Source organism: Neovison vison, chromosome 1 (genome assembly GCF_020171115.1).
Source record: "Neovison vison isolate M4711 chromosome 1, ASM_NN_V1, whole genome shotgun sequence".
NCBI lineage: Eukaryota > Metazoa > Chordata > Mammalia > Carnivora > Mustelidae > Neogale > Neogale vison.
This window is the reverse complement of record NC_058091.1, coordinates 237,663,292-237,690,285: the sequence shown is the minus strand read 5'-3', so window position 1 is coordinate 237,690,285 and position 26,994 is coordinate 237,663,292. Positions and strand designations below refer to the sequence as shown.

The 26,994-nt window shown below is 56.5% G+C and overlaps 1 protein-coding gene across 4 annotated transcripts; it reads right to left on the bottom strand.

Annotated features, from left to right (window-relative positions):
* Positions 1-249: 249 nt before the first annotated feature.
* Positions 250-25,950, bottom strand: PCDH1 (protocadherin 1). Of its 4 annotated transcripts, XM_044225673.1 has the most exons (6): positions 18,974-19,040; positions 16,674-17,536; positions 11,407-13,602; positions 6,105-6,324; positions 5,119-5,157; positions 3,841-3,923 (listed from the first exon to the last, which is right to left on the bottom strand). In XM_044225673.1, the coding sequence occupies exons 1-5, from the start codon at positions 19,023-19,025 to the stop codon at positions 5,132-5,134; spliced, it is 3,357 nt and encodes a 1,118-aa protein (XP_044081608.1). In that variant the 5' UTR covers positions 19,026-19,040; the 3' UTR covers positions 3,841-3,923; positions 5,119-5,131. The 4 variants fall into 4 exon arrangements, with proteins under 4 accessions (XP_044081597.1, XP_044081588.1, XP_044081608.1 ...); XM_044225662.1 differs by lacking the exons at positions 5,119-5,157; positions 18,974-19,040 and adding an exon at positions 25,900-25,950 and having other exon boundaries at positions 250-3,923; XM_044225653.1 differs by lacking the exon at positions 5,119-5,157 and having other exon boundaries at positions 250-3,923.
* Positions 25,951-26,994: the final 1,044 nt, after the last annotated feature.

Sequence of the window (26,994 nt, the reverse complement as noted above, 5' to 3'; positions counted from 1 at the left end):
GCTCGCGGCGGGGGAGGGGGGGAGGTCAGAGAAAGAGAAAGACAGAAAGAGACAGAAATCATTACAAATCAACGGGATTGTGCTCGCAGCGCCAGGGATGGGGCGGGGTGGGGGGAATGGGGGGCGGGGCGGGGGCCCTTCCCGGGAGGAGCGAGGCGGTGGGAAGTGGCACGAACCAAGAGAAACACGACCCCAGTGTGGGCACCCGACAGCCCAAAACCCCCCTCCCCGAACCCCACCCCCCAACACACGAGAGAGACACGGCCCCCCTCCCCACTCAGATAACCCGAGGAGACACAGTCTCCCTCTCCCCACGGGCAGACACCCCCGCCCGGGAACCCCATGGGCGAGACACAGTCCCCCCCCGTCCCAGAGAAGTCCCGCGTGGAGACGCCCCCTAAGAGACTTTCTCTTGGCCAACATAAGCCTTCCCAACACCAGGAGATAGCCCACATCCAGGGAGGAAATGGCTCCAGCGGCCGGATCCTCAGGAGAGAGGTATCCCAGAGCCTCCAGGAGAAAAGACAACTCAGAGCTGTCCCGTCTCATCCCAAAAGTGCTGCAGGTCAGAGACGTCCCTAGAGGAGAGATGCAGGGAGGGCCAGAAACATCCCTTCCCAGACATGCTTCAGAGATAGCCCCCTTCCCTGGGAAGAGAGATGGCCCAAGACTGACATGCCTTAAGTACTCCCAGGAACCCTGGGAGGAAAACAGGCTCCCCAGAGAGCCTGGGTAGGGGGAGACATGCTCCCATGGTCCCCAGAGGGAATACATGTCCCTCCAGAGACTCCCAAAGGGATAGGGCCGAGGGGAGGGGAGAGATGCCCTAGAGACCCTCCCCCAGGGATGTGAGACAGGCTTCGGGGACCCCAGGAGAGAAATATGTCCCCATATACCCTCCCCCTACCAAGAGACATGCTCTGAAGTAGGGGGTTGGGGACCAATTAGGTCCCCTCTAGGAAGACACTGACTGGGTCAGGCTGGGTTTGAGGGGGGTCTCCTCTGGCCAAATGTCGCCTATTTGTACATAAAACTGTACGCGACACAAGGCATTGGGGAAGGGCTTCACAGACCTAGGACCAATAGGGGTGGTCCCTGGTGCTTTCACCCATCCCCTGCCCACCTTTGGTTTCACCTCTCGAGTACCCAGGGGGTGACAGACTCAGCGCCCTGACCCCAACCAGGGGGCTGGAACTCTGCCTTTGCCTGTAGGAAGGGCTCCTCCTCTGTGCTTCTCAGCCCTCCCAGCCACCTGGGCTACCCCCTTCCTTCTGGCTTCTCCATTGTGCAAAATGCTCCTCCGCCCTTCCACTCGGTGCTCAGGGGTCCCCAAGACCAGGGCAGGGTGCCCAGGCTACCAGGGGCCTCCAGGGGAGTCCACTGACTCCAGGAATGCTTCCTGTCTGGACTGCCCACTCCACCAAGCAAATGGGTCTCATACAATCTTCTTGCCAGAACCCTGACCTCCAGGACACAGGACAGCCCTTGAGGCCACTGCCCCACCAGCTGGGCACACCATGTTACCAACTCTACCGCTATTGCACCTGCCCTGTTTGTGCAGGGGGAAGGAGGCTCTTTATCAAGCCTGCAGCCCACTTCTGGGCTTCCCCCAGGGAAAGGAGCCTTTGGCCATCCCCCAGACCTGGTTGCTGCCACCCCAGCCCACTCTACCCTCTGCCCTCAATAGAAGGGCTGTGTATGCTGAGGCTACCAGCCTAACAATGCTCTCCTTCCCAGCACTGTTACCCCAGGCCAAGTTAGGGGCAAGGAGCAGAGAATAGGGTGATTCTTCAGGCCCCTGGCTTTCCCGAGGTGGAGTGGGGTGTCTGGGGTTACAGGAGTCAAGACCCCAGCAGCACAGCTCCCAAAGGCACCAGACAACCCAGCAGCCTGTACCCAACCCTCCCACCCTTGGGCCACCCCCCAAGCTTAGACTAAGTCAAGCAAGGGCCATACCCTGAGTCTCCAGCCTCCCAGCCTGGGCCCCTGGAGAGCTGGAGAGGTATGGGCCAAGGCAGTGGGGGGTTTCTGGAAGGAAGAGGGACTGAGGCTTTGAGATGGCCACAGTGGGAGATGAGGGCTCTATAGGATGCCCATCACACCCTGGCCCCCTGAGGTGCAGGAAGGAATCCCACCTCATCATGGCTGACTGGGCTTCTCTGCCCCCCAATCTCCCCACCCCCTCCCCCAGGGGACCCCTGACCCTGGCAAAGGGAAGCCCAACTGGAAGAAGGGGGCCTGGAGTCCAGGGTGCCCTGAGGCAGCCCTTCCCACCCCCTGAGATCAAGGCAATGGTGGTTTTACAGGCTGACGGGTCAGTCATGGCAGGGGCTGGGGGTTGGGGGGCAGGGAGGGGGCAGGGTGCAGGTTCCCCCTATTAGAGGCAGCAACCAGCCACCCCTTGAGCAAACCTTCCTGCTCCCAACTCACCCAACCAGGCCAGAGGCACAGTCATCCCACCCCTGTCCAGCTGCCCCCCACAGCCTCAGGGCCCCTCTGTGATGCTCATCTGGATGTGGGGGGGCCAGCCTGAGCGGGGATTCCCCCCCCCAGGGCACAGCGCAACAGTTCCAAAAAAATAGAGATTTGTATTTTTAAAAAAAATTAAATAAAAGCCCAGCTCTGCTGATAGGCGAATGTTACCCCCATCCCCACCCCCACCCACCCACTGTTTCCCTGGCCTGCACCCCCATCCCACTACGGCCCCAGGGGTATTTACAACATGGAACAGTAGAGGCCTGGGGTGGGGGGCACTGCGGCAGGGAGGAGGGGGCACAGGGCAGCCTCCCCCCACCCAGAGGGGTCCCCCAAGACAACACAACATCAACAAGAAAAGTTGCAAATCAGGCAGAAATGGGGACATCATTCCAAGGTCCTTATATACAGACACTGCATGACCAGCAGGGAAGGGGGGTGCCCAGATGGGATCAGGCAGGGGCATGTGGCAGGCAGGTGGGCAAGCCCAGGAGCAGTATAGGAAGACAAGGCCTCCGGCCCACTCCCACCCCATCCCCACCCCACCTTTGGTAACAAAAGCCCTTCAGGGAGCCCCTGGCGGTTGAGTTTCCTCTGGGAGTTCCCAAGGAGAGGGGCTCCCCAGTTCAGCCCTGCAGCAGGGCTGGAATGGGGACATCCTGTCTCCACCCTGGTCGGCCATGTGGGAAACAATGAGTTAAAAGTGTGTTGCCCACCCTTGACTCCACCATCTGCCCAAAGTAAGGGGGTGCTCCCTGGAAGTCGAGGGAAGGGAGCCTAGTCATTATAGAGGAGCCCTCTTGGGCACCAGCTGGGGGGAGCCCCATAAAGGGGAAGAAGGGCTCCCAGGGGCTGGGGGATGAAGTGAGGAGAGAGAACCTGGACCCTGCTTGGGGGAAGGGCCTGCGTGGTCATGAGGCCAGTACTCACCCCACCTGGGGTCCTGGCTGGGAAGTCCACGCTGAAGGGGGTCAGGAGCAGGACCCTGGAATGGGCCCAACTGGGGCCTGGCCGGTGGCTGGGGTGGGGTATGGCCACCGGCCAAAAGGGGGCTCACAGGTAGATCTCACGCTTGGCTGTCTGGGCAGATGCCGGTGTGGCTGCAGGTGGGAAGTCCGAGGTCTGGGTCAGGGGAATTTCCTCCAAGGTGGCCGAGTCCTTGCAGGAATCATGGCTACTGTGGGAGAAGGCACTGTAGGAGGGCAGGAGGCGCACGGGGGCCGTTTTGGTGTTCCGGTCTTCCGGGGGGCTGGGGCTGCCGGCACCCACAGGCTCCTGCCCTCCTCGGTCCTGGTAAGGCACGAAGGTGGAGAGTTTGAGGGCGCTGCTCTTGGTCCGGCGGCTGGGAGATGACTGGCCCGGCATCCAGCACGTGTCAGAGTGGCCAAACTCGCTGCACTCCTGGGTACATGTGCCCGTCATGGCAACATCAGGCAAAGGGCGCAGGTCTGCGCAAGAGAAAAGGGAGGACAGTCTTCAGGCAGAGTAACACTGCAGAGCTCCCTTCCAGGGCTTCCCATGGGCACCTCCGCCCTGCCTCGGGACAGGGGTGCACGCCCCTTTTGCCCACTGAGTTGGCAGGCGTACACACCCGCAAATAGACACACAGCCTCCTGCCGCCCACCGCAGGCTCTTCTCTCTCATACAGTCTACCCTGAAATAAATGCGTTCTTCCATCCTCAGCCACCCTCCAGCTCTCCTATCAACACACCCACCAAATCTGCCCTCCGACAGGTGCACAAACACACAGCCCATCTACACCCTCCCTCATCTATCTCCAGACAGGCTTAAAGAAGCAAATCTATCTTTAGGGGTGAGGAAACCCCCATCCTCATTTAAGGGTCCAATATCTCTGTCTGTCTGTCTGTCTGTCTCTCTCTCTCTCTCTCTCTCTCACACACACACACACACACACACACACACACACACACCCCTAACCTCAATAGACACGACACACAAATCTATACTGGGCTTCTCCAGCCTCAGATGAAGGTGGGCAAATACCTTCCTTCTGAACCCCTCCCAAGCCTTACCATGCTCCCAGCTATCCTAGAACCCCACCCTACCCCAGCACAGTGAGGCTCTCCTTTAAAGCCAGGGAGAAGATAGTGGGGAGTTCACAAAGAAGCACACACTCGCATCCTCACAAGCACACTCATGCAACCCCTCCCCACCGCACTCCAGCCCCCTATGCCAACCACCGCCCCTGGCCTAGCCCCGGCTCCCTGCCCAGAACACCCACGGGAACAGGAGTTGGCCGCCTGACATCAGTAGCCAGTGTGGTTGCTGGGCAGCAGGGGTCTCCATGGGAACGGCTGGGCCAGGAGCATTTCCTGTCATAGTTGTCCCTGTCCCGCCCTTGCTCAGGGACAGTACCAGGCGGTGACCCTCCCTTAGGGACATGACTGAGCAGAACTGCCTGGGGCCGGGGCTCCCCTAGTATCACCCACCCTGGCTTGGCCTCCTGCCAGTGCAAGGTGAGGAGGGGACAGCTCTGTCATTAACCCTCAAAGCACCAAGTCTCTTCAGCCCATGGTTGGGGGACCCAACATGGCATAGAGCAGAACAAGGTCACTGGGCAGGCGGGGCTGGGTGCTGGGCCAAGTCCCACAGACCCCAGACCCCAGAGCAGCTCCCACATACCTGGCACTCTGCCTCAGGGCCTGCTCCGGCCAGCCGGCTCTGCGCGGGCACAAAAAGGACGAGACGGGAATGAGATAGAGCATGGAGGGGCAGGGTGGGGTGGAGGGCACTCTGAGACCTAGGGCCTGGAATGTTAGACAAGGGCCCTGTGCCTGAGGGGTGGGGAGTAGAACTTTTCATCTTTTGGGGGGGAAGTTTGGACTGAGGGAGAGGGCAAGACCCAATGACAGCTCCAAGCTGGAGAGTCTTTCAGTCCCAAGGTGAAGCTTCTTTGTTCTCCCCCTCCAGAGGCTACCATGGATCCCTTCACACACACACACGCATATGCATCACACACACACATTTTGAAAGTGTACCCACTATCCATTCCCACACTGACCTCTGCTCTGGCCCAGACCTTCCTTCTGCCCCACCCTTCAAACCCCTCCCAGGCAGGCCTCTCCCCTCCCCAGACCTCCCCACTCCCTTCCCTCAGCCAGATCCTCTCTAGTTCCTCCCCTCAGGGGATCATCATACCCTCTTCTGAGCTCCAAGGAGCATCCAAGGGCCCCTTCCTTTTCTCAAGGTCGTCTGACCCCATTAAGGGACTGTCATGACCTCAAGGTTCCCTCCAGTTTCCCTCAGTGCTGCCTGAATCCCTGTTCCCAGGAAGGCTGCACACTGCGGTGCCCAGGGCAAGATCTTCGGAGTCAGAGTAGCCTTTGCATCCCTGCCGGCTCTGTTACTTCCTCTGTCTTACTTTGGGTAAGTGACTCAACCTCTCCGAGCCTCACGTTCCCTGCACTTGTGAAGAGAACAGTAAAGTTCTCAGATCAGAGAGCAGTTGTGAGGATTAAATGAATATATAGCTGAAAGCACTTGGCTCAGTCAGTGCCGCTAAACACACAAGAGCTCAATAAATGGAGGCTATCGTCCAAGTCTCATCCCTGTTCTCCACTCCTACCCACCCATTCCCGGGGTGCCCTGTCCATGCTGAAGCTCCTCACCGTTCTCGGGGTGCTCCATCTCTCCTATGCTGCCATCGGGGGTGGTGCGCTCATAGTGGTCCTCGGGCAGAGCCAGGGGACCAAGTCGGGGTCCCGAGGATGACTTGCTGGATGGCGTCTCAGATTCCTCCAGGCCACTGTCATAGTAACTGTGCTGGGACGGGTCCTGCAGTTCTTGGGCCTGACTGGTGGCGGAGAAGGTGACGCGTCGGTGAGGTAACTGCAGGGAGAAGGAGGGTCACTGCTGGCAGGCCAGCTGGCCCTGGGGGGGCCCACCACCAGAGCGACCCCCAGCCCCATCCAGGCCCTCCCCAGAGCTCCCGGCCCCCCAGGCCTCAGCAGCAATCCAGAAGAGGCCCAGCCCCCTAGCACAGCAGAGCCCCCAAGAAAGCGCAGATCGCAATGGAGGAGCCCCTGAATTCTGGGACAGCTCCCAGGAGAGCCAAGTCCACACACTGCAAGTCCCACCACAGCACAGGCCCCAGTGTTATTGTAGCCCCCAGGCCACCACAATAAGCCTAATCCAGTACAACCACTCGTCACAGCACAGCTTCCCAGTATCGGCACAGCCTTTAATTCCAGAACAGCCCACGCCAGAAGAGCACAATACCAGCCAACTCCCCTAATTCCAGCATAGCCTCAATCAGGAGCAAGCTTCCGGATTTCCAGAACAGCTTCCTTAAAGCAGTATGGAGTCCTCATTCCGAAAGAGCTCACCAATACCCGTGCAGTTCCCTAATTTCCAAACAGCACCCCTGAACTTCAGCTCCTCACCTGTCTCATTGCTCTTTAACTTTCCATTGCCTCCATCCAAGAGATCCCAGTGTCTTTCTGATCCTTGGTTCCCACCCCTGCTTTGAGATGCTGTAAGCAGCCTCGGGACTCCCTGCTGCGTCCCCTCCCACTTGAGCCTCTTTGTCCCCACTTCATTCCCCTCTAGAGAGGCCTGGGAGTAGAAAAGGTGGGAGGGGAAGAAGGAAAGGGAGCCTGATAACAAACCGGGGCCCCTTGGGGGTGGGGAAGCAGAACAATGGAAACTCCCCCATCCTCCAGATCAGGAAACAGAGTATTAACTGTAGAGGGCAGGGCCCAGGAGGACCTGGGCATAGGGGGAGGGGCTGGCATCCATCAGCAATTAGGAAGGCTGGCCTCAAAGAGAGACTCCTTCTAGGAAATTGGAAGGAGCTTCTGGGAGGGGCCGTGGCTCAGTGGAACCAGGACTTAGAAGCTTGTATGGGGGGTTGGGGTGGGGGTAGTGGAACTGGGACAGGCTGCTCCTAGCCAGCAGCCCTGGGTGCCTGCTTCGGGTTAAGGATTCTCCCAAGAACCTGGCAGCCTCAGCTTGGCACTTGGTACAACCAACCAGCCACGGAAACACCCACCTGGGACTGCCACTGATTTTGCTGCCATCCAGACATGAGGAGTTGTGGAGGGCGGAAACCCAGGGACCCCAGAAGCCAGGGGATGGGAGCAGCTCAGGCACAGGCCCTGCTGCTGCTAAGTCTCCAGTCTCCCTCTAATTCTCTAGGACTTCACTGGTGCTTTGTCTTTACTCTAAAACCCTCAGTAGGAGCTTATCAAGAAGGCCGGAAAAGGGGACCCCGGGTTTGCAGACCCATCCTCCTGGTACCTCCTGATCCATCACAATCTTCATTCCATTCAAGGCAGCTGAGGTAAGCTGTTGGGAAGGTGGCTCAGAACTGCCTTCCTAACTTGGCTCCCACCTCATCTTCAGGAATAGACAACCCTTCTCGGGATCCATGTTGTGATCCAAAACACCAAGGAGTCAGGGTGATGACAGATGAGGTCCCCACAATTGACCTGGGGCTGGGATGTGGTAAAGGAGTCTCCAGGAGGGGTCTGCAGGCAGACTAGTCGTCCAGTGCTTCTCTTCCCAGTTTTCCCCAAGATGGTAGCCAGCGACCTTCTGTTCCCCAAAAACTTACACCTGGTCATCCAAAACTTGTCACTTGGGCCTTTTTTCCTATGATTTTTTTTTTTTTTTCTGTAAAACGGAAGGTTGGGCATCCTCAACTCTAAACATTCCCTATAATTCTATCACTATCATATCTTAAAAAGCCTAAATCCAAAATCTCTCTGATGCTGGTCCTGAAGTTCTAGACATTTGCTGGGTATATTTCCTATTGGCTGTCTCTACTGACCCTTCAGATTCAACAAGTCTGAAATGCAATTCTTCTTTATCTTCAATCACCTTGTGCATGGGCAACAATTTCGTCACTATGCCATCACCCAGACACAGAAGAATGATGTACACCTGGGAATCCTGGGAGCTGTCATACCCATTCCCCAATATCCAATCATCCTTTGAGTCCTAGAGGTCGTTTCTCCCCAAGTTTAGCCAATTCCACCCATCATCCATTGTCCCCACGGCCACCGTCCTTGTCTGGACCTTGGAGTTTCAATTCTATACATTCACCTCTACCCCATTTATAGCTACTACATGCTCTGGTGAACTTTCTAAAACTCAGTTCACCCAAAACTCATGAGCTTTCAGGGGCTCCCGTTTCCTGTTAAGGAACTTTCGGCCAGGCATCTGTGCACTCTACAACCTCCAGTTCTTCCCATCTCCTCTCTCAGCTCTCTCCTATACCCTCCACTCCAGCCCTGACCCTCCCCTTTCTGCCCTCTCCCTGTCCCCAACTTGGCCATGCTCACTCCTGCCTCAGGAGCCGGCTCACTCGGCTGAACCTCCTGCCCAACTCCTGCTCGTCACTGAAGAGCTGGCTCAAGTCTGACATTTTCCTTCCAGGAACCCACTCCCATGTCCTGGGTTTTCCCACACTGTGTTCCTCAAAGGGAGGGGCACCACCATCAAATAAATTTGGAAAACCCCGAGTTACACAAAGTTTAACGGGTCCCCCACCTTTGTTGCAGGCATTGCAGAGCCTTTAATAGGCTAATGTGATAGCGCATCTCTTACTCCCCAAACGGACTTAATTAGAGGACTCCTCTGGTAAAGCATTATGGGTAACAGCAGACTCTGGAAATCAGATTTCCTGATGCTTTGTGTTTGAATTCTGAGTCCAGCACTAACCAGTTTTCCCTCCTGGAAAATGAGCATTGTAATGACTTATGTCACCAAGAGTTATGAGCTTTGAATGAGCTAATTCACAAAAAAGTGCTGAGTATGGTACACTGCACCTTGTGTAAGGATGAAAAAATAGTAGCAGCTAGTAGCAGAAGGAACAGTGGAACAAGCTGGGAAACTTCACTAAGGCATTTCCCACTCCACGTTTAAAAGGCTCAATTGCCTCATCTTTTCACGTGTGTTATCTCTCCGAATATGACCATGTCCCCTTAGGGTCTAGTACCACGCTGATCACACAGTGGGAGTTCTGATGATGACAATGGTGTTGTGGTTTGGTTGTGTCTTAATGTCAAAGGGAGGTGTTCATTGTGGCTCCGTGGATGTGTTGGGTTGCAGCTGAGTAAGGGATAATCCCTGGGAAAGACAAAGCAATGAAGAGGCGAAAGGAATAGAAGAAAGAGCGACCTGGTGGCAGCAAGGATGGGAACAGAAGAGAAAAGAAGCATTGGTCAGGAGCTGCTGGCGGTCCCCCTAGAGATTCTTATTTGTCCAGGAGAAATGGGATGCAACTAGTTTTCACTTGCCCCTGCCCCACTCCTCCAAAGCCCCCAGGACTGTTTACTTTGGGGGTACCCCCAGGGCATTGGGGAGTTTGTGGATGGAATCTGAGAGCTGGCGCCTTGGACCTCCTGGGAGTGTCTCAAGCCTCTTCAGTCGCCATGGAGACATGTTGCCTCTGGCCTCAGAGACTCCCCCAGGACCTGAGGCCTCTCACCCAGGCTTTAGCCCCAGTGCCCTGCAGGCACAGCCAGAGACAGGGCAGACCTAGGAGAGCAAGAAGTGAGAGACGGAGAGAGAGAGAGTGAGTGAGAGCCAGCAGCCCAGGGTAGCTAGAACAAGGAGCTGAAGGAAGGGAAGGGAGGATGGGCAGGACTAGGGTCCCTCAGCTTAAAGTCAGAAGGGAGCACCCTACCAGTAGGGATCCAGAGCAGGCCAATCCAAAGAACTTGAGGATTCCCTCCCCCTCCCTGGGTCCTCCCTCCCAGTAACCCAGGCTAGTGATCATAGCGGGGACATGCAGGGCAGGACCCAGTAATTGCTGGGCATTGAGAGATGCTGGGATGAAAAAGCTGGGAAAGGGACTTGGAAAGATTTTGCCCCAAGGGAAGGTGGCTGGTGTAATCAAGGACTTCTCAGTCTTCACCTGAGGTGGGCGGGCTGCAATTCACCCTTACCAGGTGTTCTGGCCCAAGCTCCATCAGGGGCTCCTCAATGTGAACAGATTGGAAGGGTGAAGTCCCAGCCAGTGGACAAAGAGCGGGACCTGGGTACCTCTCACTTGAGTGCACCTGCTCTTTCTTGGAGAAGGATGTTGTTCCTAGGAAGATGGTTTCCCAAACACAGAGTGAGAGGACACATTGTCAGATGGGATGATGGTAAATGAAGATAGGGCTGGGGTAGAGGGCAAGTCTGGGAAGCAGGAAGGGGCAAAGAGAAGGGATAGGGAAATTGGGTAAGGACCTAAGGACAAAGGGCCATTTCCAGTCTCTCTCACTCCTTCTCTCAGTTCCAGGAAAATAAGAAACCAAAACTCCAAAAATAGAGAACTTTATTGTCAGGGATAATTGTTTGGGACTGGGGAAGGGGAGCCAGGGCCCAGTCCCAGGAGCCTGGGGTGGGGAAGAGGCTAACACAGCACACACAGAAGGCACAAATAGGGAGGCCCCCCTCCCTGACAGAGTCCCTACCCAGTTACCCAATAGGACCCCAGGTCTCCCTGTTTCCCTTCTAGAGAAGCACCAATAGGTGGTCTCAGCTAGAGACCCAGCTTTGGAGTAGACTTCATCTTCCCTTCCCTTCCCCCCTTCCTTCTCCACCCCTTCTGCTCATCTGCCCATCAGCCCCCACTGTCAAGACCCAGCAGCTGCGTCTAGTGTCTTGGGAATTGACAGTCACAGGCCTCTCCCAGTGGGGAGGGGGCAAGGAGAAGAATGACACAGAGCACACACCCTCCCTCAATTTTCACTCAGTCTATCCCTCTGCCTGGGCAAGGCAGCAGGGTCATCACCAAGGCCCCAGCATCCCCAGATCTTTGGTCCCACCTCCCACCACTGGCTTGCGTTGGCCCCTATGGGCTGAGGAGCGCACAGGTCTGATCTACCTGCCCTGTCACTCCCATACCTCAGTCCAGATGGCCCCATGGTAGGGGTGGGGTAGGGGCCGGGGTGTGCTGAGCCGCAAGGGCTGGCCTACCTGCTTGCTGGGGTATTTGGGGGGGTTGGTGCGGTAGCTGTAGTCGGAGTACTGCTCAGAGCCCGTGGATGTGGTGTCACCAGTGCCCACAAATGTATTTGCAGGTGGCAGGTCCTGCACCACTTGGTGCTTCTTGGAGGCTGAGGGTGACTGGGGCTGCAGCTGGATGGAAGGCAGTGGGGAGTTCGAGCGGTAGTGGCGGCCCAGGTCAGGGCTGCCGGGCGGGTAGTTGAGGGGCAGGTGGATGCGGGGGCTGTCTCCAGGGGCATCACTCATCAGGTTGAACTTGAGGGATTTCTGCAGCCCAGCCTCATCCTCGTCCTCCACTGGCTTCACAGGCTTTGGGGACTTGCTTTTCTTGCCCTTGCCTTTGTTTCCCTTGGAGGCTTTACTGCTGGGCTTGGGGGCATACAGGTCCTTGGTTTCCTTCTTGCCAGCCTGGTAGCCACTCTTGGCCTCCCGCTGCCGGCAATAGCGCACAAGCACTGCCAGGGCAATGAGCAAGGCCACGGCCACCACACCGGCCACCACTCCAAAGAGGATGTTGCCACGTTGCTTGGAGCGCTCATATTCTGGATCCCCAGCAATATCGATGTCCAGTGGCGTGTCCAGGCTGTGGCCCAGCAGGGTCTCCAGAAGGGTGCGGTTGGCCAAGGTCTCATTGACGTAAAGGTGGACCAAGGCTGTGCCATAGCGCGGGGGCTTGCCACGGTCACTGACTTTCACCACCAGGCGGTGCAGCCCGTGATGGCGCCGCTCAATCTCCTTCTCAAGGGTGATGGCCCCTGAATGGGATCCAATCTGGAAGAGTCCGTAAGGGTTGCCACCAGCGATGCTGTAGGTCAACTCCGCATTGACCCCGGAGTCAATGTCCTCGGCTGTCACCTGGCTGACCGTCTCACCAAGACGTGTCTGTGGGGTCAACAGCTGGTGGGAGGTGTTGGAAGGGGCGGTGATGAAGGGTGCGTTGTCATTCTCATCCAGCACGTTGATGGTGACACCCACATACGCTGAGCGAGGTGGGACACCCCCGTCCACTGCCTTCAGCTGGAAGGTATAGGTGCTCTGATGCTCCCGATCAAAGCTCAGGCTGGAGAGGATGGTGCCTGTGCCATTTTGGATAACGAAATCACCATTGTCCTGCTCCACTGTGAGCTGTACCCGGGCATTCTCCCCTTTGTCCCCATCAATGACGGTCACCATGCCCACTGGACTCAGTGCCGGCATGTTCTCCATCACTGAGAAGTTGTAGCCACTCAGCATAAACTTGGGGTCATTGTCGTTGCAGTCCAGCACATTGACAAGGACGGTGGCTGTGCCCTGCAGGCTGGGACTGCCCCGGTCAGCTGCCACCACCTTTAACTCATAACTATCCCGCTGTTCCCGATCAAGGGATGTCTTCACCCGGATCTCTCCAGTGTCAGGAGAGATGGTGAAGAGGCCCTTGGCAGCTGGCTCTGGCTCCAGAGAGTAAACCAGCTCCGCATTAGAGCCTGAGTCGGCATCGCTGGCAGTGACTTCGGCGACCACTTCACCCGGCTTGTTGTTTTCTGGGAAGGCAACCTCAGTGACACTCTGGGTGAACACAGGGGCATTGTCATTGACGTCTACCACCTGCACCTTGAGGGAGTTGGTGCTAGAGAGTGGGGGGTTGCCAGAGTCCACGGCCACAATCTCTATGGTGTAGTCTTTGACCTTCTCGTAATCGAGTGGAGTGGTGGTCTGTAAGAAGTACTTCTTTTTGCTGTCACTTCCCGTCTCACTGGCCTGGCGCAGCTGGAAGGGCACATCATTTGCCACCACACAGGTGACAGCTGCGTTCTCTCCCTCATCTCGGTCAGATACCTGCACCAGGGCCACGGCTGTCTCCTCTGCCACATCCTCCGAGATATTAGCCATCCCATCTTGATGGGTCACCAACCCTATGCCCCGGATCTCAATGGTGGGGGCGTTGTCATTCATGTCCTTCACAGTCACCACCACTTGGGCACGGGCACTCTTGGGGTTGGTGCCTCGGTCCTTGGCGAGCACAGAGAAGCGCAGGGTACTCAGGTCCTCGCGATCCACGGGGCCCTGCACAGTGATAAGTCCAGTGTTCCTGTCCAGTCGCAGAAGACGCCTCACCACCTCAGGTGCCTGGTGGAATGTGTAGTCGATCTCTGCGTTGGCGCCTTGGTCCGAGTCATTGGCCTTCACCTACAGGGCAGCAGAGGAAAACAAGGGAAGCCGGGATGGGTTAGTCTTGGGATAGCACACTAAGGGACATGTGTGCTGCCTTTGCAGTGAGCATGGCAGATACGATTCGTCTAATGTGGCACCCTTTCCAAAAGCAACACATAGACCAACTGCCCTTTTCCCAACCCTGACACAGGGCAGACAGTACTGATCTCATTCCCTAAGGAGCACAGATGTAGCCTGCAAATCTTCTGCTGTGTTACAAGAAACTAGCAGAGATGGGACAGCTCTGCTTACTGTTCCTGTACTGGTGTGCCCCAATCTGGGGATCCGAAGCCAGCTAGCAACTGGGGTAGCCCTTCCACCCAATTAAACGGGCCTTCAACCTTTCCAAAGAGCTGGAAAGGTGTGGCACGTCTGCCTGATGTGAGCACAATACCCACGTGTGCGCGTACATGTATTCTGAGACGGGGGTATGTGTGAATGTGTGAGAAAGTATGTGTTTGTGCATGTGTGTGTTTGCACACAAGTGGAGACCCACATGCCCACCTGGAGGCCCTAGGGGAGGGGGCTTCGTTCGAAAGCAGTCATATAGGGATATGGGTCAGAAGGAGCTGGCAAGGCCATGGCTCCCTCAAACCAGGGAAACCGGTTTCAGCATCTTCTCCCCTGGCTGGTGCTGGCTAGGCACCAACTTGAGGAATCTGGGCGGCTGAGCCTGCGGCCGGGAGGGAGGGGCTGGTGCGGGCCACAGAGCCTGCTGGCAGCGGGCTGGGCTCCCAGCATCAAACAATGAACTGTCTGTCCCTTTGCAGTGGGCACGCCCTCCCACGCCAACGCCGACGCACACTCGGCCCAAGTCTATACAAACATGGGTGGTGATGGGGCAGCGGGAACCTGGTGGGAATGGCCATGAGGTACCACTGGTAAGGGAGAAGCGGGTGTGTGGGGGGGAAATGGGGAGGACAGGACAGGTATAACCTGGCAGAATCTTTGAGAAACACAGCAGAAGAGTTCTGGGTTCAAATCCCAGCTCTACCACTTCCTAACTACGTAAGCTTGGGCCAATTACTCCATCACCCCAAGCCTCAGTCTACAAATGTATAAAATGGGCTAATAATAGAACCTATTACATAGGGCTGCGGTGAGAATTAAATAATACTTGTAAAAATGCCTAACACTGCCTGGTATGTGGCAAGTACTCCCTAAAGAGCATTTATCCCTCCTTTCATCCACCCATCCACCTGTCCATCTCTGAAAATCAGTGCTAACACAGTGCTAGGCACCATGTCTAGTGGGGTCTCATACCACTGCTAGTCTCCTCTCCTTCCTGTTGGGACCCAGAACTTGTTCAACAGGGGAGACATCTGGGCAGGGCATCCTAGCTATTCTGGGCCTTTTTCACCTCTGTGAGAGCCAAACTGTTTCTTCCCCTCACCCCCCCTGTCCCCAGTCCATCTCTCTGTCACCTACCTTTCCCTTGGGATTCCCACTTCTCCCTGTCTCTAGACTGCTCACCTGGCTTCTTACACACCTCTCTTACCATCTTACCTCCCTTTGTCTCTGTGACTCTTCACTTCTGTCCCTGTTTCCCTCCCAGCCTTGCTCAGCTCTTTCTGTGTCTCTCCCATCCTCTCTTTTCTGCCCCTTCTCAAACCCCATCTCTGCCCCCACTCTTCTGCTTCGGCCCACTGGAAGGGGGTATAGCCCTTACACGCATAGGATTCAGAGTTTGAAGCCGGGCTGTTGGACGTAGCCAGAGTGGGATGTGAACACAACAGCTGGGGAGACCAGGCATCAAATTTCCAAATCTCTGTGGGCTCAGTTTCCCATCGGTGAAATGGGGATAATGCTTACCTTGTACTGTGAGGATTCCATGACATAATATACATAATGTGTTCTGAACAGTGCCTGGCACCCAGGCTGTTATTATTCACCATCTCCGACTGTCTGTCTCCCTTTTCTTCCTCAGACTCTCTTCTACATGTTCAAGTCCACCAGCCTCTAAAAAAAAGCCTAAAACTCCTCCCCACGCCCCGCTTCAGTTTGAGGACACAGAATGAAGGGTTTCCCAGGACCATAACGGTGTACAGGACAGGCTGAGCCCTCCTCAGCTCCCTCACTTCAAAGACAGACAGCTTCAGCCCAGGGGGAAGGAGAAAGGAGCTGGGGCTGGCAGGAGGCCAGGGTTGAGATGACAGCGGGAGATACGCCCACCTGTCTGCAGGGACGCTTTCTTTGCTCCCTCCCAGGCCCTGGCCCTACCAAGCTGCCCAGCCCCTGGGGCAGTTCCCATGGAGAGGGGTGCTGAGAACTTCAGCAGAGGCAATCGACCCCCCACTGTGCCAAGCACCCCATACTCATGAGCACCCTTGTCTAGGGAAGGAAGCTGGTGTACAGAGAGGCATCTGAATGCAGTTTTCTAGAACTCTGAGGGCTCACTTGTCTCAAATAATCTCATCTGACTGTCAGGGAGAAGCAAAGAAAGGCTCTGTCCTCTAGCTTCAGGAAAAGTCTGGTCTGGCTTAGGGGCTGCTGGTGGGGAAGATATTCTCATCTCTGGAGAGAGTGTTCTTGTTCCAACCTGGCTGGCCTGACTGGAGAGGAGGATGTCATTTGACTTGAGAGGGGGTTTCACTTCTCTGAAGTTTCTCCAGTTTGAGTCTGATTTGGGGATGAGGGGACTACTATTCCTACACTGTCACTCTCACCAAGTAGCTCTTTTTTTTAAGATTTTATTTATTTATTGGAGAGAGAGCAAGAGAGCATGAACCTGAGTGGGGATTGTGGGCAGAGGGAGAGGGAGAAGCAGATTCCACACTGAGCAAGGAGCCCAACAGGGGGCTCGATCCCAGGACGCTGGGATCATGACTTGAGCCAAAAGCAGCTACTTAACCAACTGAGCCACCCAGGCATCCCTCACTAAGTAGCTTGATAGAGGGAAATAGTATCATCTGCTGGGATAGGAAGGTCTCACCAGATCACAGTACCCTCTCAGTTTACCCCTGAGTGAAGGGAACGCTCACCAGCCATGGCCAGGCCCCCATTTCCTGAGGTGGGAATCCTGACAGTTAGATGGAGGGACCTCTCACCTGGATGACCGAGTGGCCTATGGGGCTATTCTCGGACAGTTCAGCCTCGTAGGAGGGCCGCTCGAACTTGGGGGCGTTGTCGTTGGTATCAAGCACAGTGACGCGCAGCAGGGCACTGCTGGCGCGTGGGGGGCTGCCGCCATCCTGCACCTTGATGGTGAGGTCATAGGAATCCCAGCGCTCCCGGTCTAGGTTGCCCATCACGATGAGCTGTGGCTGCTTCCCCTCCTGGTCCTCTGCCACCTGAAGCCCAAACAGCTCCTGGGCCTCAGGCCCGGCCTGCAGCTCGTAGGATGCCACACCGTTGGGGCCGGCGTCGCGGTCAGAAGCCACTGGGATGGGGAAGAGTGAGCCAATGTTGGTGTTCTCAGGGATGGGGAGCGTGATGACTGGCGAGGCGAAGTTGGGTGTGTTGTCATTGATGTCCTGTACCTCTATCTGGCCCTCTAACAGCCGGGGACTGCCGTTTTGCACGAGGTCTGTAATAGACACCTCAAACTCCAGGATGCAAGGCTCACCAGGGAGCTGGTTCTGGCATTCACGGAGCCCCTCGCGGTCAATAGACGTCTCCGTGGTGAAGATGTCTCCCGTCTTGCCATCCACCCGCAGGTATGGGGCGCCTACCTCTAGTTTGTACAGGTGGCCCACGTCTGGAAAACCATAGTCCGCAGCAAGGCTCCCAATAAGGGTGTTGGGTGGCTGTTCCTCCGGCACCTTGTACACCACCCGAGTGGCATGGCCTGGGGATGCCGCCAGCAGAAGCAGCAGTGCCAGCAGCAAGGGGGGCAGCAGCAACCGTTGCCCCCCGGGGCCTGGGCTGGGCCTCGGGGGCCCCATCCTGGCAGGATCTAGAATCAGGAGGGCTGCAAGGAGAAGAGGCAAAATAGGAGGTCAGCTGGGAAGAGGAAGCTGGCCCTGAGGGTTGCCCAAGCCAGGCCCTGACTCCCCTTCTGCCATCTCTACACTATCCCAGGAAGAGAGCTCAGCCCCGATTCCAGAACCCAGAACCCTGAGTTTCACTCACAGCTGGGTGTAGCAGCAGCGTCTGCCCCAGCTGGAGGAGCCGGTAAGGGCCCAGAACAGGTCTAGAGGAGCTCCCGCCCATGGAACGCCCTGACCCTGCTGACACTCCCTCCTCCCTGCTCTCTATCCTGTGCTTTGCCCAACACCTCCTTCTCACCAGCATCCTGCCTTAGTCACCCATGGTAATTACCCTGATACTGAGATACGGAGAGACAGCAAGTGGAAGGGTAAGCCCTTAAGCACCCCCACATACATGACAGGAAAGAGATACAGGCACTCTTTATGTTCCCTGGACCCCACGCTGAGGGCCACTCAGGATGGCTGGAGGGAGTGGGAAGGCGTCTCATTTCTTTTCCTTCTGAGATGCTGGTCAGTATATGTGTATGAGATATGACATGTCAAATTCCTCTTTTCTGAAAGTAATCACCCAGATTCCCCAATGCCCCCACCCCCATGAAGGGTCAGCTTCAACTAGGCACCCATCAAGGCTTGGAAACAGAGCTGAAGTGTAGGAGTGAGCCACCCCCTCCCCACCAAGCACACTGCCCCCAGCTCTACCCCCAGCTGGGTTCCCAGCGCTCCTCCTCCTCCCTTCCTGCCCTCTTCCCACCAGCAGTGGGGGGGTAGGGGGAGGGAGACACTGACGGGTGTGTGGAAGAAGAGTGTAGAGGTCAAGATTGGGGTCAGGACTGTGGTCAGGGCTGACTCGCCCTGGAATTGGCATTGGGAGCTGCCCTAGCCTGTCCTTAGCAACTGGGAGCCCAGCAGGTCTAACTGGGATGGTGCTGCCAATGCCACCATCAGCCTGTTCCTGACCACTCCCCTCCAAGCAGGCTCCCAGGCTCTCAGTAAACATCTGGCCCCTGTCTCATACCTTTCCCCTCCCCCTTTGACGTGTCCAGTCCTATCTCTGACCGGCTTCTTTGTGCCCACCCCCACATCCTTCCAACTGGAGCCCTCTATGCCATAGCCAGCCACAAGCTGCGCCCTCATCACCCCAATAACCCACTTCTCCCTCATCTCCCCCGCCCCAGCTTTGAGGCAATGCACCTGCAGACCCCAGCCAGCCCTGCTGCTGTCCCAGTCTTGATCCCTTCCTTCTCTCCAACAAAACCATGGCCAGCCCCTCTATTTAAATCCAAAGTCAGGCCCTGCATTTTCAGCAGAGGGCTCAGGCTCACTCTCCTTTCCCCACCTCCCCACTTGCACCTGAAATACCAGACATGGCCCCCTCCCACCAGGAGATCCTACCTATCCTTGTTAGAGACCACACCTACCCCACTGAAGGCAGCCCCTAATCCCCCAGGAAGCCTTCCCAGGCCTCTCCATCCTGCGGTGACCTCTCCTTTCTCCAACTCACAGCCACTATTGTCTACCCCAGTCCCAAGGCAATGAATCACTGAGCTGCCTGGACCCCGCCCACCTGCCAGTGTTGTTCAACCCCAGTACTGTGCACCTATTCCTGTGTTCTCTGGCTCTCCAGACAAATGCCAGACTTCCTGAAGGTAGGGCCAGATTCTCTCTACTCATTCCCCTGCCCCAACCCACGCACGTTCACAGAGCTGGGCACCATGCATTCAACAAATGTTTACTGTGCACTTACAATGTGTGAGGCAATCTCCTGGGCACTGGGACACAGCAGCATACAAGATAGATTCAATCTGCTATCATGGACTTCACAACCGTTCGAACTCAATGACTATTTGTCATTTTTGTTTGGTTGTAGTCATTTGGCACATGGAAGGAATCAGGGTGAAGAAGACATAAGACTATCCATTTCCTGGATGCTGAGCAGGAGAACAATGATTTAGGGCCAGTTTCCTTATCTGTAAAATGGGAACAACACCACCTATTTCCTAGGGAGTTTGAGATCACGTGGGCTAAACGCCTAGCGCATACTCTAAGTACTCAACAGATGCTTCCTCACAGCACTTATAATTGAAGTTATGTAGCTGTTAGATGGGAAATAATTTCTACTTTTTTTTTAACTTTTTTTTTTTTTAAGATTTTATTTATTTATTTGACAGAGATCACAAGTAGGCAGAGAGGCGGGCAGAGAGAGAGGGGGAAGCAGGCTCCCTGCGGAGCAGAAAGCCCAATGCGGGGCTCCATCCCAGGACCTGGGATCATGACCTGAGCCGAAGGCAGAGGGTTTAACCCACTGAGCCACCCAGGCGCCCCTAGATGAGAAATAATTTGTCAGTTGTCTCTCCTACAAGATTGAGCAGAGATGAGAGCCTCTGCTTTGTTCCTACAGCCTCAGGACCCTGCTCTGGACGTGGCATACAGTAAGCACTCAGTAAAAGTTCCTGAAAGACCTTGGTAGCTCTCAGGTTTAGCCTATCCTGGCACTTTCTGGGTGGTCACTGCTTATTTTCTTGCCCAATTCCCTTATTCCATCAAGAACCTACTGGCGTCAAATTTAATCCTTCTCTCTTTAGGACCATAGTTGACTCTCAGCAAATGCTCAGTGAATGCAGATTTCCTTACAAAGTCGAACACTTCACTTCTTCCCTTAGCACTCCCAAACCACACCTCCTCCCTGGTCTCTCCTTTCCAGTAAAGTGCCCTATGCATAAGAGGCTGTTATCAGATTAGTGTTGTGCTTGTTCCTAGTTGCAATCTTAATCTCTTTAAAGGAAGGAAGAATTTATCGAATGCTCCAAGTGGATCCAACCCTCCAGCCACTATCCATCTACCCACACAGATCTAGCACAAGGCTCCTCTTACTTCTAAGCTCCAACCTAAACACACCCCGGGAGGAGGGTCTCCAGGGAACCTCATTCCCTTCTGGGCACCTTAGTCTGCCTTCCCTCCATGGCACACACAGAGTGGGTCACTCCACACACCAATTCCACACCTAAGTCTTGGCAGGGTGGGGGCTCTATGGGAATTACCCTAAACCTGACACAGAGGAGAAATAAGGCAGTGACTGCTTGCCTCCCTCACTCTCTCCAGAATCCAGATTCTTAATCCTTTTAGATCAAGCCCCCTTTATGAATTTTATGAAAGGATGGGGCAGATTTTTCCAAGAAAAATGAATGCTCACAAATTTTGGCTGTAAATTCAGAGGTCTTGGTCTGACAGAGTCAGGGTGACTGATTTGTAGCAGCTCCAAGAGCTACAGATTAAGCCCATTCTTCCACCTCTCAGGGTCACAACCCAGGGCTCCAACCCCCCAGGCCTCCCAGGCAGCACACACACTAGAAGCCCCCCCCACCCCGTACACACTCTTTTTCTGTCTCACTCATTCACCCTGTTACCCTCAGGACATCCCTTACCTCCAGCCAGCAGAGGACTCAGGAAAGGGTTATGGTGTACAACTTGGAGTCAGAAAGAGGACCACAGAGAAATATCCAAGGCCAGGAATGTATGGGGAAGAGGGTGTTTCCAGGAGGTAGGAGTTTGGGGGAACATGGGTTTGGAGGGGTGGCTACCCAGAGTGAGGGCAAGAGTTGAAGAAGGTTTAAGGCCCATGAAGCACCTAGAACGTTCCTTTAAAATGAGCATTATCTGCCCCCACCAATTCTGATTCTGGGGGAGGGACCTGGAGAAACCCCCAGGCAGTAGGGTGGAGGCAACAGGACACACTATCAGGAAAAGACTAACTCTGAGATGTGCTATGTCCCTGGAGTTGAGAAAGAAGTGCAAATTCTACTGTCACCTTTGCCATCATCATCACCGTCACCATTGTCATCATCATCCCAGCTAACACTCCCTGAGATTTTACTCCATTTACATACACTATCCATTCTAATCCTCCCCACCCTCCGAAGTGGGTACTTTATTATTATTACACTGCTCTCCATTGTGCAGATGATAAAATTGAGGCTCAGAAAGAAACATGAACTGTCTCAGGTCACAGAAGGAGTAAGCAGAGTCAAGATTTGAGAAATAAGAATGCCTCTTCTCATCCAGAGTCTGGGGGAAAGTCTGGATGGGGGGAAAGAAAATCCACAGAATTCTCAAAGGCTAGAATATGTTGGCTGAGTAGCCCCACCACCACCACCCCATCCCTGGGCTGCCAAACTTGCCTGGCAAGGAAAGAGAGAGGGCTTAGGGTTCAAGGGCTGTACAACCCCAGCCTGAAGCTGTCCCCTCCCCCACCCAGAGGCCCTGGGGATGCAGGGACACAGTCAGAGGAGCCAGGAGCAGCAGTGAGGCAGCCCTCCCTTACCCCGGCCCCCACCATCCCTGAACTTTGCCCAGGGATGGTTGCTTATGGAGAGTCATTAGTCTTCAGGCACCTTCTGAAGCCATTAGCTTTATCTGCCCTTGCCCAGGCCCTGGTTACCTTCCTGACAAGTGTGTCCCCACCTCTGCCCAGTGACATAGGCACCCAGGGCCTTGAGAAGCAAAGCTGCAGCTCGCACAGTGACTCATTCTTCTCAGGCCTGAGGAGAGCAGTGAGGTGTGAGGGGACAGAGTCCAGGGAGGGCCAAGGAAACCGCCATCTGTGTCAACATGTTGGAGACGGGGAGAGGACAGCAGTGAGTGTTCACCCGGAACCTTCTTTTCCAGCCCACCTCAGGGACTAGGGTCCACTTTCTGCTGAATGCTAAAATACCCAGAGGCAGCCATCCGCATCCCAGTGACCAAGTCAGCTGTAACCCCCCCACACCCTTACCCCTGCCCCCCCCCCGCACTGTTACACAACAGCCACTGCCACCGTGGCCACAAAAACCAAAGGACAAAGCCAACCTCTGGGAGAGCAGGGTAAGCCTTAGTGGGGCTGTGCAGAGTGGGGCTGTGCGGAGTGGAGCTGTTCAGAGGCTTCCCACAGTGAACATGTGCATGGCCCTCAGCTCCTCTCCCTGCTCTTGCACAGCCCTCTATTAGCATCTGCAGGGCTTCTAGGCACCTGCATGCTCGAGTCAGAATGCTGGGGTTCAAACCCTTGCTCCACCACTTCCTAGCCATGTGACCTTGGCCAGATGGCTTCACCTTTCTGAATCTGCTTCCAGATCGTGAAATGGAAATAATCAATTCTGCCTCTTGTTAGTTATTTGGGAGATGAGAGCCGTGGCATTCAGATCTATTATATTGTAAAGGACCAGTACATATATAAAATAACTGAACAGGGCTTTTTCTTTATAAATATTTTTAAAAATTTTTAAAAAAGATTTAATTTATTTATTTGACAGACAGAGATCACAAGTAGGCAGAGGGGGGGGGGGAAGCAGACTCCCTGCCAAGCAGAGAGCCTGATGCCTGGCTGGATCCCAGGACCCCGGGATCATGACCCAAGCTGAAGGCAGAAGCTTTAACCCACTGAGCCACCCAGGCACCCCATGAACAGGGAATTTTATTCCCAGCACCTTGGGCACACAGTAGGTGCTCACTAGTTCAGTAAGTAAATGAACCCATCCCCGGCTAGTTGGGAAGACCTTGGAAGACAAGGGTGGTGTGTGTCTTACCACTGTGCGGCATCCTCACCCCCCACTATGGGCCCTGGCAGATAGAACCAGCAGGTGCTCAAGACATTGTTGAAAGAATCTCACCCTGCAGCACCAGCCATCCTTGTTCAGGGTAGGGGGAGCCGCACCATCTCACAAGGGCCTCCCCCATGTCCTACCCTCACCACCAGGCCCTCTCCTGGTGCTTCCAGCCCACTCCTCCCAGCAGTTAGCTCACAGTCTCTCTCTAGCCCAGATCCCCTGACCAAGTAGCCACACTAGCAGTCCCTCTGCCAGGAAGAGGCCAGACCAGCAAGACACCCTCTTCCAGCTGAAGTCCCTCTGGGAATCAGCTTGGGGGAGAGGGGAAACGAAAGGCTACCAGAACTGAAACCAGATCTGCTCCCCTACTGCACTACCCTTGCCTATCTTCAGAGGCCCTTCTCACCCCTCCTCGCTGATTCCATTCCATGCCCTGGTCTAGTTGTAATTACAGATTTCAACCCTCCTAGACCTCCACATCAAGAAAATAACCCCTACCTCTAGGCTGTCACAAGCATCTTCTGGGCACTCTCTTTTCTGGCAGCTACGGAAGGTTGGCTCAGAGCAGGTAATGGTAGGCTCCCTCTGTCTTTCAGCACGGTGTCCTGGACTCCGTGGTGGCTGGGGCAGGCCCCTGTCTACACCGCTGTGGTCAGCGGGTGCTCCCCGCACACACCCAGAGCGTGGGCGTCTCCTCCCAGAGGACGCAGTAGTGTGTGTGTGTGGGGGGCACTGTTCCTCCACCATCCTCGGACTCGGGCGGCCCCACCCCACCCCCACCCCAGCGACACAGGCCTCCCAGAGCTCCAGGCGAGGTGGGGGAGCGGTGAGAACGAGCCTCGGCCAGTAGGCCCCCTGCGCCTCCTGCCCCCAAGGGCCGCCACGGGGAATCCCTCCTCCACCCCATCTCCGCCCACTGCCTAGGGTCCCCAGCAAGCGAGCGTCGGCTGGAGCCAAGCGGCGGGCGCCGGGAGGGGGTGGGGAGGGAGCCGGCGCCGGAATCACAAAGCGTGGCGAGCCAGGCCGGGTGGGGACATTCTCAAGAAACCGACCCTCTCACGGCTAGCGGAAAGGGGTCTTTGCCCCGCACTCAAACCTCAAAGACCTCAACGCTACACCGAATATTTCCAGCTAGAAGAAACAGTCGCCAATCACTGCTGGGTAAACTGAGGCCAGAAGTCTGGGCTCCCAAAGGTAGCTGAGTCCACCTAGCCTGCCAATTCTGCTCCAGCGCGAGCCGAGATCTCCCTTCGGGCCCTAGGGCTTTGCCAGTGCACGCGACTCTGGCCTACAGCTTGCACCGGCGGAAGGGGCGTCCAGGTGTGTGAGGGATACAGGTGTGCGGGACCCAGGTGTGCTGGGGCCCCAGGTGGCTCGCAGAACGCAGCTAAATGGCCAGAAGAGGGTCGCAAACACCGCCTCAGGCTCCACTCCCTGCAAAGGGACCCACGGCCTTGAAGCCCAGCGGACCCGGGATGGCGCGGCCTGCCAGTCCAGCCAGTTCCGGGAATACCCGGCCGGCCCGGCCCCGGAGTGGGGGTGGGGGAGACACGCAGGCGGGGAAGCCGGTCCGGCCAGCCCCCAGGGTTCCCGCGGAGCTGATAGTCACAATAACAGTGTCGTGATTAAGCTGAAGGGACGCTAGGGGCTCGCCCGACTGCCCCTCATCTTCCCAGAACGCAATCTGGCCTCCGAGGGAGAGAGAGCAAGCGTGTGTGTTTGTGTGTATAGACTGCAAGGTGTAATGTGACACTGTTGGTGTAAGGTGTGTGACACCCAATGTTAAGATGTGTGAAGCAGTGGATTCTGTGTTCTCGCCCGTGAGGCGCCGCTGTAGGTTCTACTTTCTGTGTTAGGGTGTGTGCTGTCAAGGCGTGTGCTGAGACACTGGGGTTGTGTTTATGTGGGTGCAGTGGGGGGGAGGGGGCAACTGAGACCTGTGTTGTGCATCTGTGTTCTGGCCAAGGAGTGGGTAACATAATTCATGTTAGGGTGTGTTCCTTAAAGGAATATGTACGTGCGAGGTTAGGTTTTGAGTGTTCATTTGCGAACTGTGGCCGCGACTCTCATACATGAGGGCACGGGATTGTGTTTGTGTGTCTTTGTCGCCAAATGTCACACTCGGTTGTGTTCTGTTGCTCTGTTAGGGCCACGGGTTGTGTGTCCGTGCTGCTGAGTGTGCAGACGCTGAAGCGGATTCTGAGCTAGTGATGGTGCCCCAGTGGGCGCTGGTGTGCGGGAGGTATGTCTGTATGCACATATGTACGGATGTATGTATGCGTGTACGTATGTCCGTGGTCTGGCCCTCTGGGTGCCCGCAGGGAGCTGGAAGCGCCTGAGTGATCCGATCTGGTCGCCCAACAAGTGTGTGTGTGCGTTGTGTACGAGGGTCCTTGCCGGCTTCGTCCCCCCCTCAAACTGGGGGTTGCGCGCTTCCCCCAACCACCTCCATTCGGCGCGCTCCTAGAGTCCCCTTATTCCCCGTGGCTTCAAACGCGCAGGGGTGCGGGACGCCACGGCAGAGGTCCGGTTCAGCAACCCCTCTCCTCGCTCGGTTTTTCGCCGCGGACTTTGGAGGCCAGGATGCCCCGACCTCCACCCCCGGTCCGAGCTCCCAGCCGCCCCCACCTCAGCCCAGCGCGCTGAGCACCGCCCGGGCCCTCGTGGCCTCGCTCCGCTGAGCGCCCCTCCCTCAGCTCCCGCCGGCTATGGCCGCTCCCGAGCGGGAGCCGCCGCCGCTGCCTCCACAGCCACCGGATCCTTACCCGCCTCGGGGCAGCGCCGGCCGCCGGCCCTGCTGACCATGAGCCGCCACCGGCCCCGGCCCGGGCTGCGGCTCGGCACGGCTCGGGCTGGCGCTGCGGTTCAGGCTCCGGCTCCGGCTGGCTCTGGGCACAGCAGCCCCGGCGGCTTCGCGTCCGCGCCGCGCTCCCGCTCCCCGAGTGTGTGAGGCGGCGGCGGCGGCGGCGGCGGCGGCGGCGGTGGCGGCGGAGCCAGCAGCGAGCAGAGCGCACAGCCCGGCCCGCCCCCTCCCTCCCCCCTCCCTCCTGGCCCGCCTGCCCGCCTCCCTCCCGCCTCCCAGCCCTCCCTACCCCCCCGCCCCGGCCGGGAGGTGGAGCTCGGGACCGCTCTGGTCCCTCTGGGAGGGGACCCCAAGCACCGCTCCCCAAAGCCACGACCCCCTTCGCTTTCTCCTCACTACCCGAGACCCGGATACACAGGCTGTTCCCCTCCCTGGCTCTTCACCTTGCACTTATCGCACGCGAGCCCCATCTGGGACCCCTCTTGAATTCCGTTCCTAACCTCACTCAAACACCTGTCCCCTACCCTGCCTGCCTCTTTGGAAGTCGGGCGGGGGAAATGTCTTCCCCAGTGCCTTCTTCCCTGAAGGGCATCTGCTTCTCCACATCCACCTTCTTCCCGCGCAGACCCCCAGATCACCCGGTGCGGCCCTCCCTTCCCACTGCGCTCCGGGGAAGTCCACCCCTCCCCCTCTGGCCCAAGCCGCAGAGCGGTCAGCCTCGGTGGCCGCAGCAAGCCGTGGGGGTGGGGCTATGGAGGGGGCCTTGGGAGGATGAGGGTAATGGGACGCCGTGGCTCCCCTAGAATGAGGTTGGGGGGAATATACAAGAGTGAGAATGAGGTGACACGCCAGAGCTCGGGCTTTTCGAGGGTCTCCCTGTCACCTGCCCTCAGGGCGGGACGGAGCTGTGGCCCCACATATTTACCGGTGACATACACACATTCACAGACTCACACGGGCCCCTGCCCCACGAGGCCGCGCAGTGTCACGGCCCGTGTCACACGCCCTCACAGTGCCACACGCTCCCTGTCACACTCACACTCACCGAGTCACACAC

Excerpts from the sequence above, each read along its gene's own strand:
- PCDH1 (XM_044225653.1), bottom strand. The coding sequence starts at position 19,025 with ATGGAGAGGCCTGGGAAGGCTTCCTGGGGGATTAGGGGCTGCCTTCAG. Across the intron at positions 17,537-18,973 it reads TAGGGGCTGCCTTCAGTGGG|CCCTCCTGATTCTAGATCCT; the intron begins GTAGGTGTGGTC and ends TTCTCCTTGCAG. Across the intron at positions 13,603-16,673 it reads TAGGCCACTCGGTCATCCAG|GTGAAGGCCAATGACTCGGA; the intron begins GTGAGAGGTCCC and ends GCTGCCCTGTAG.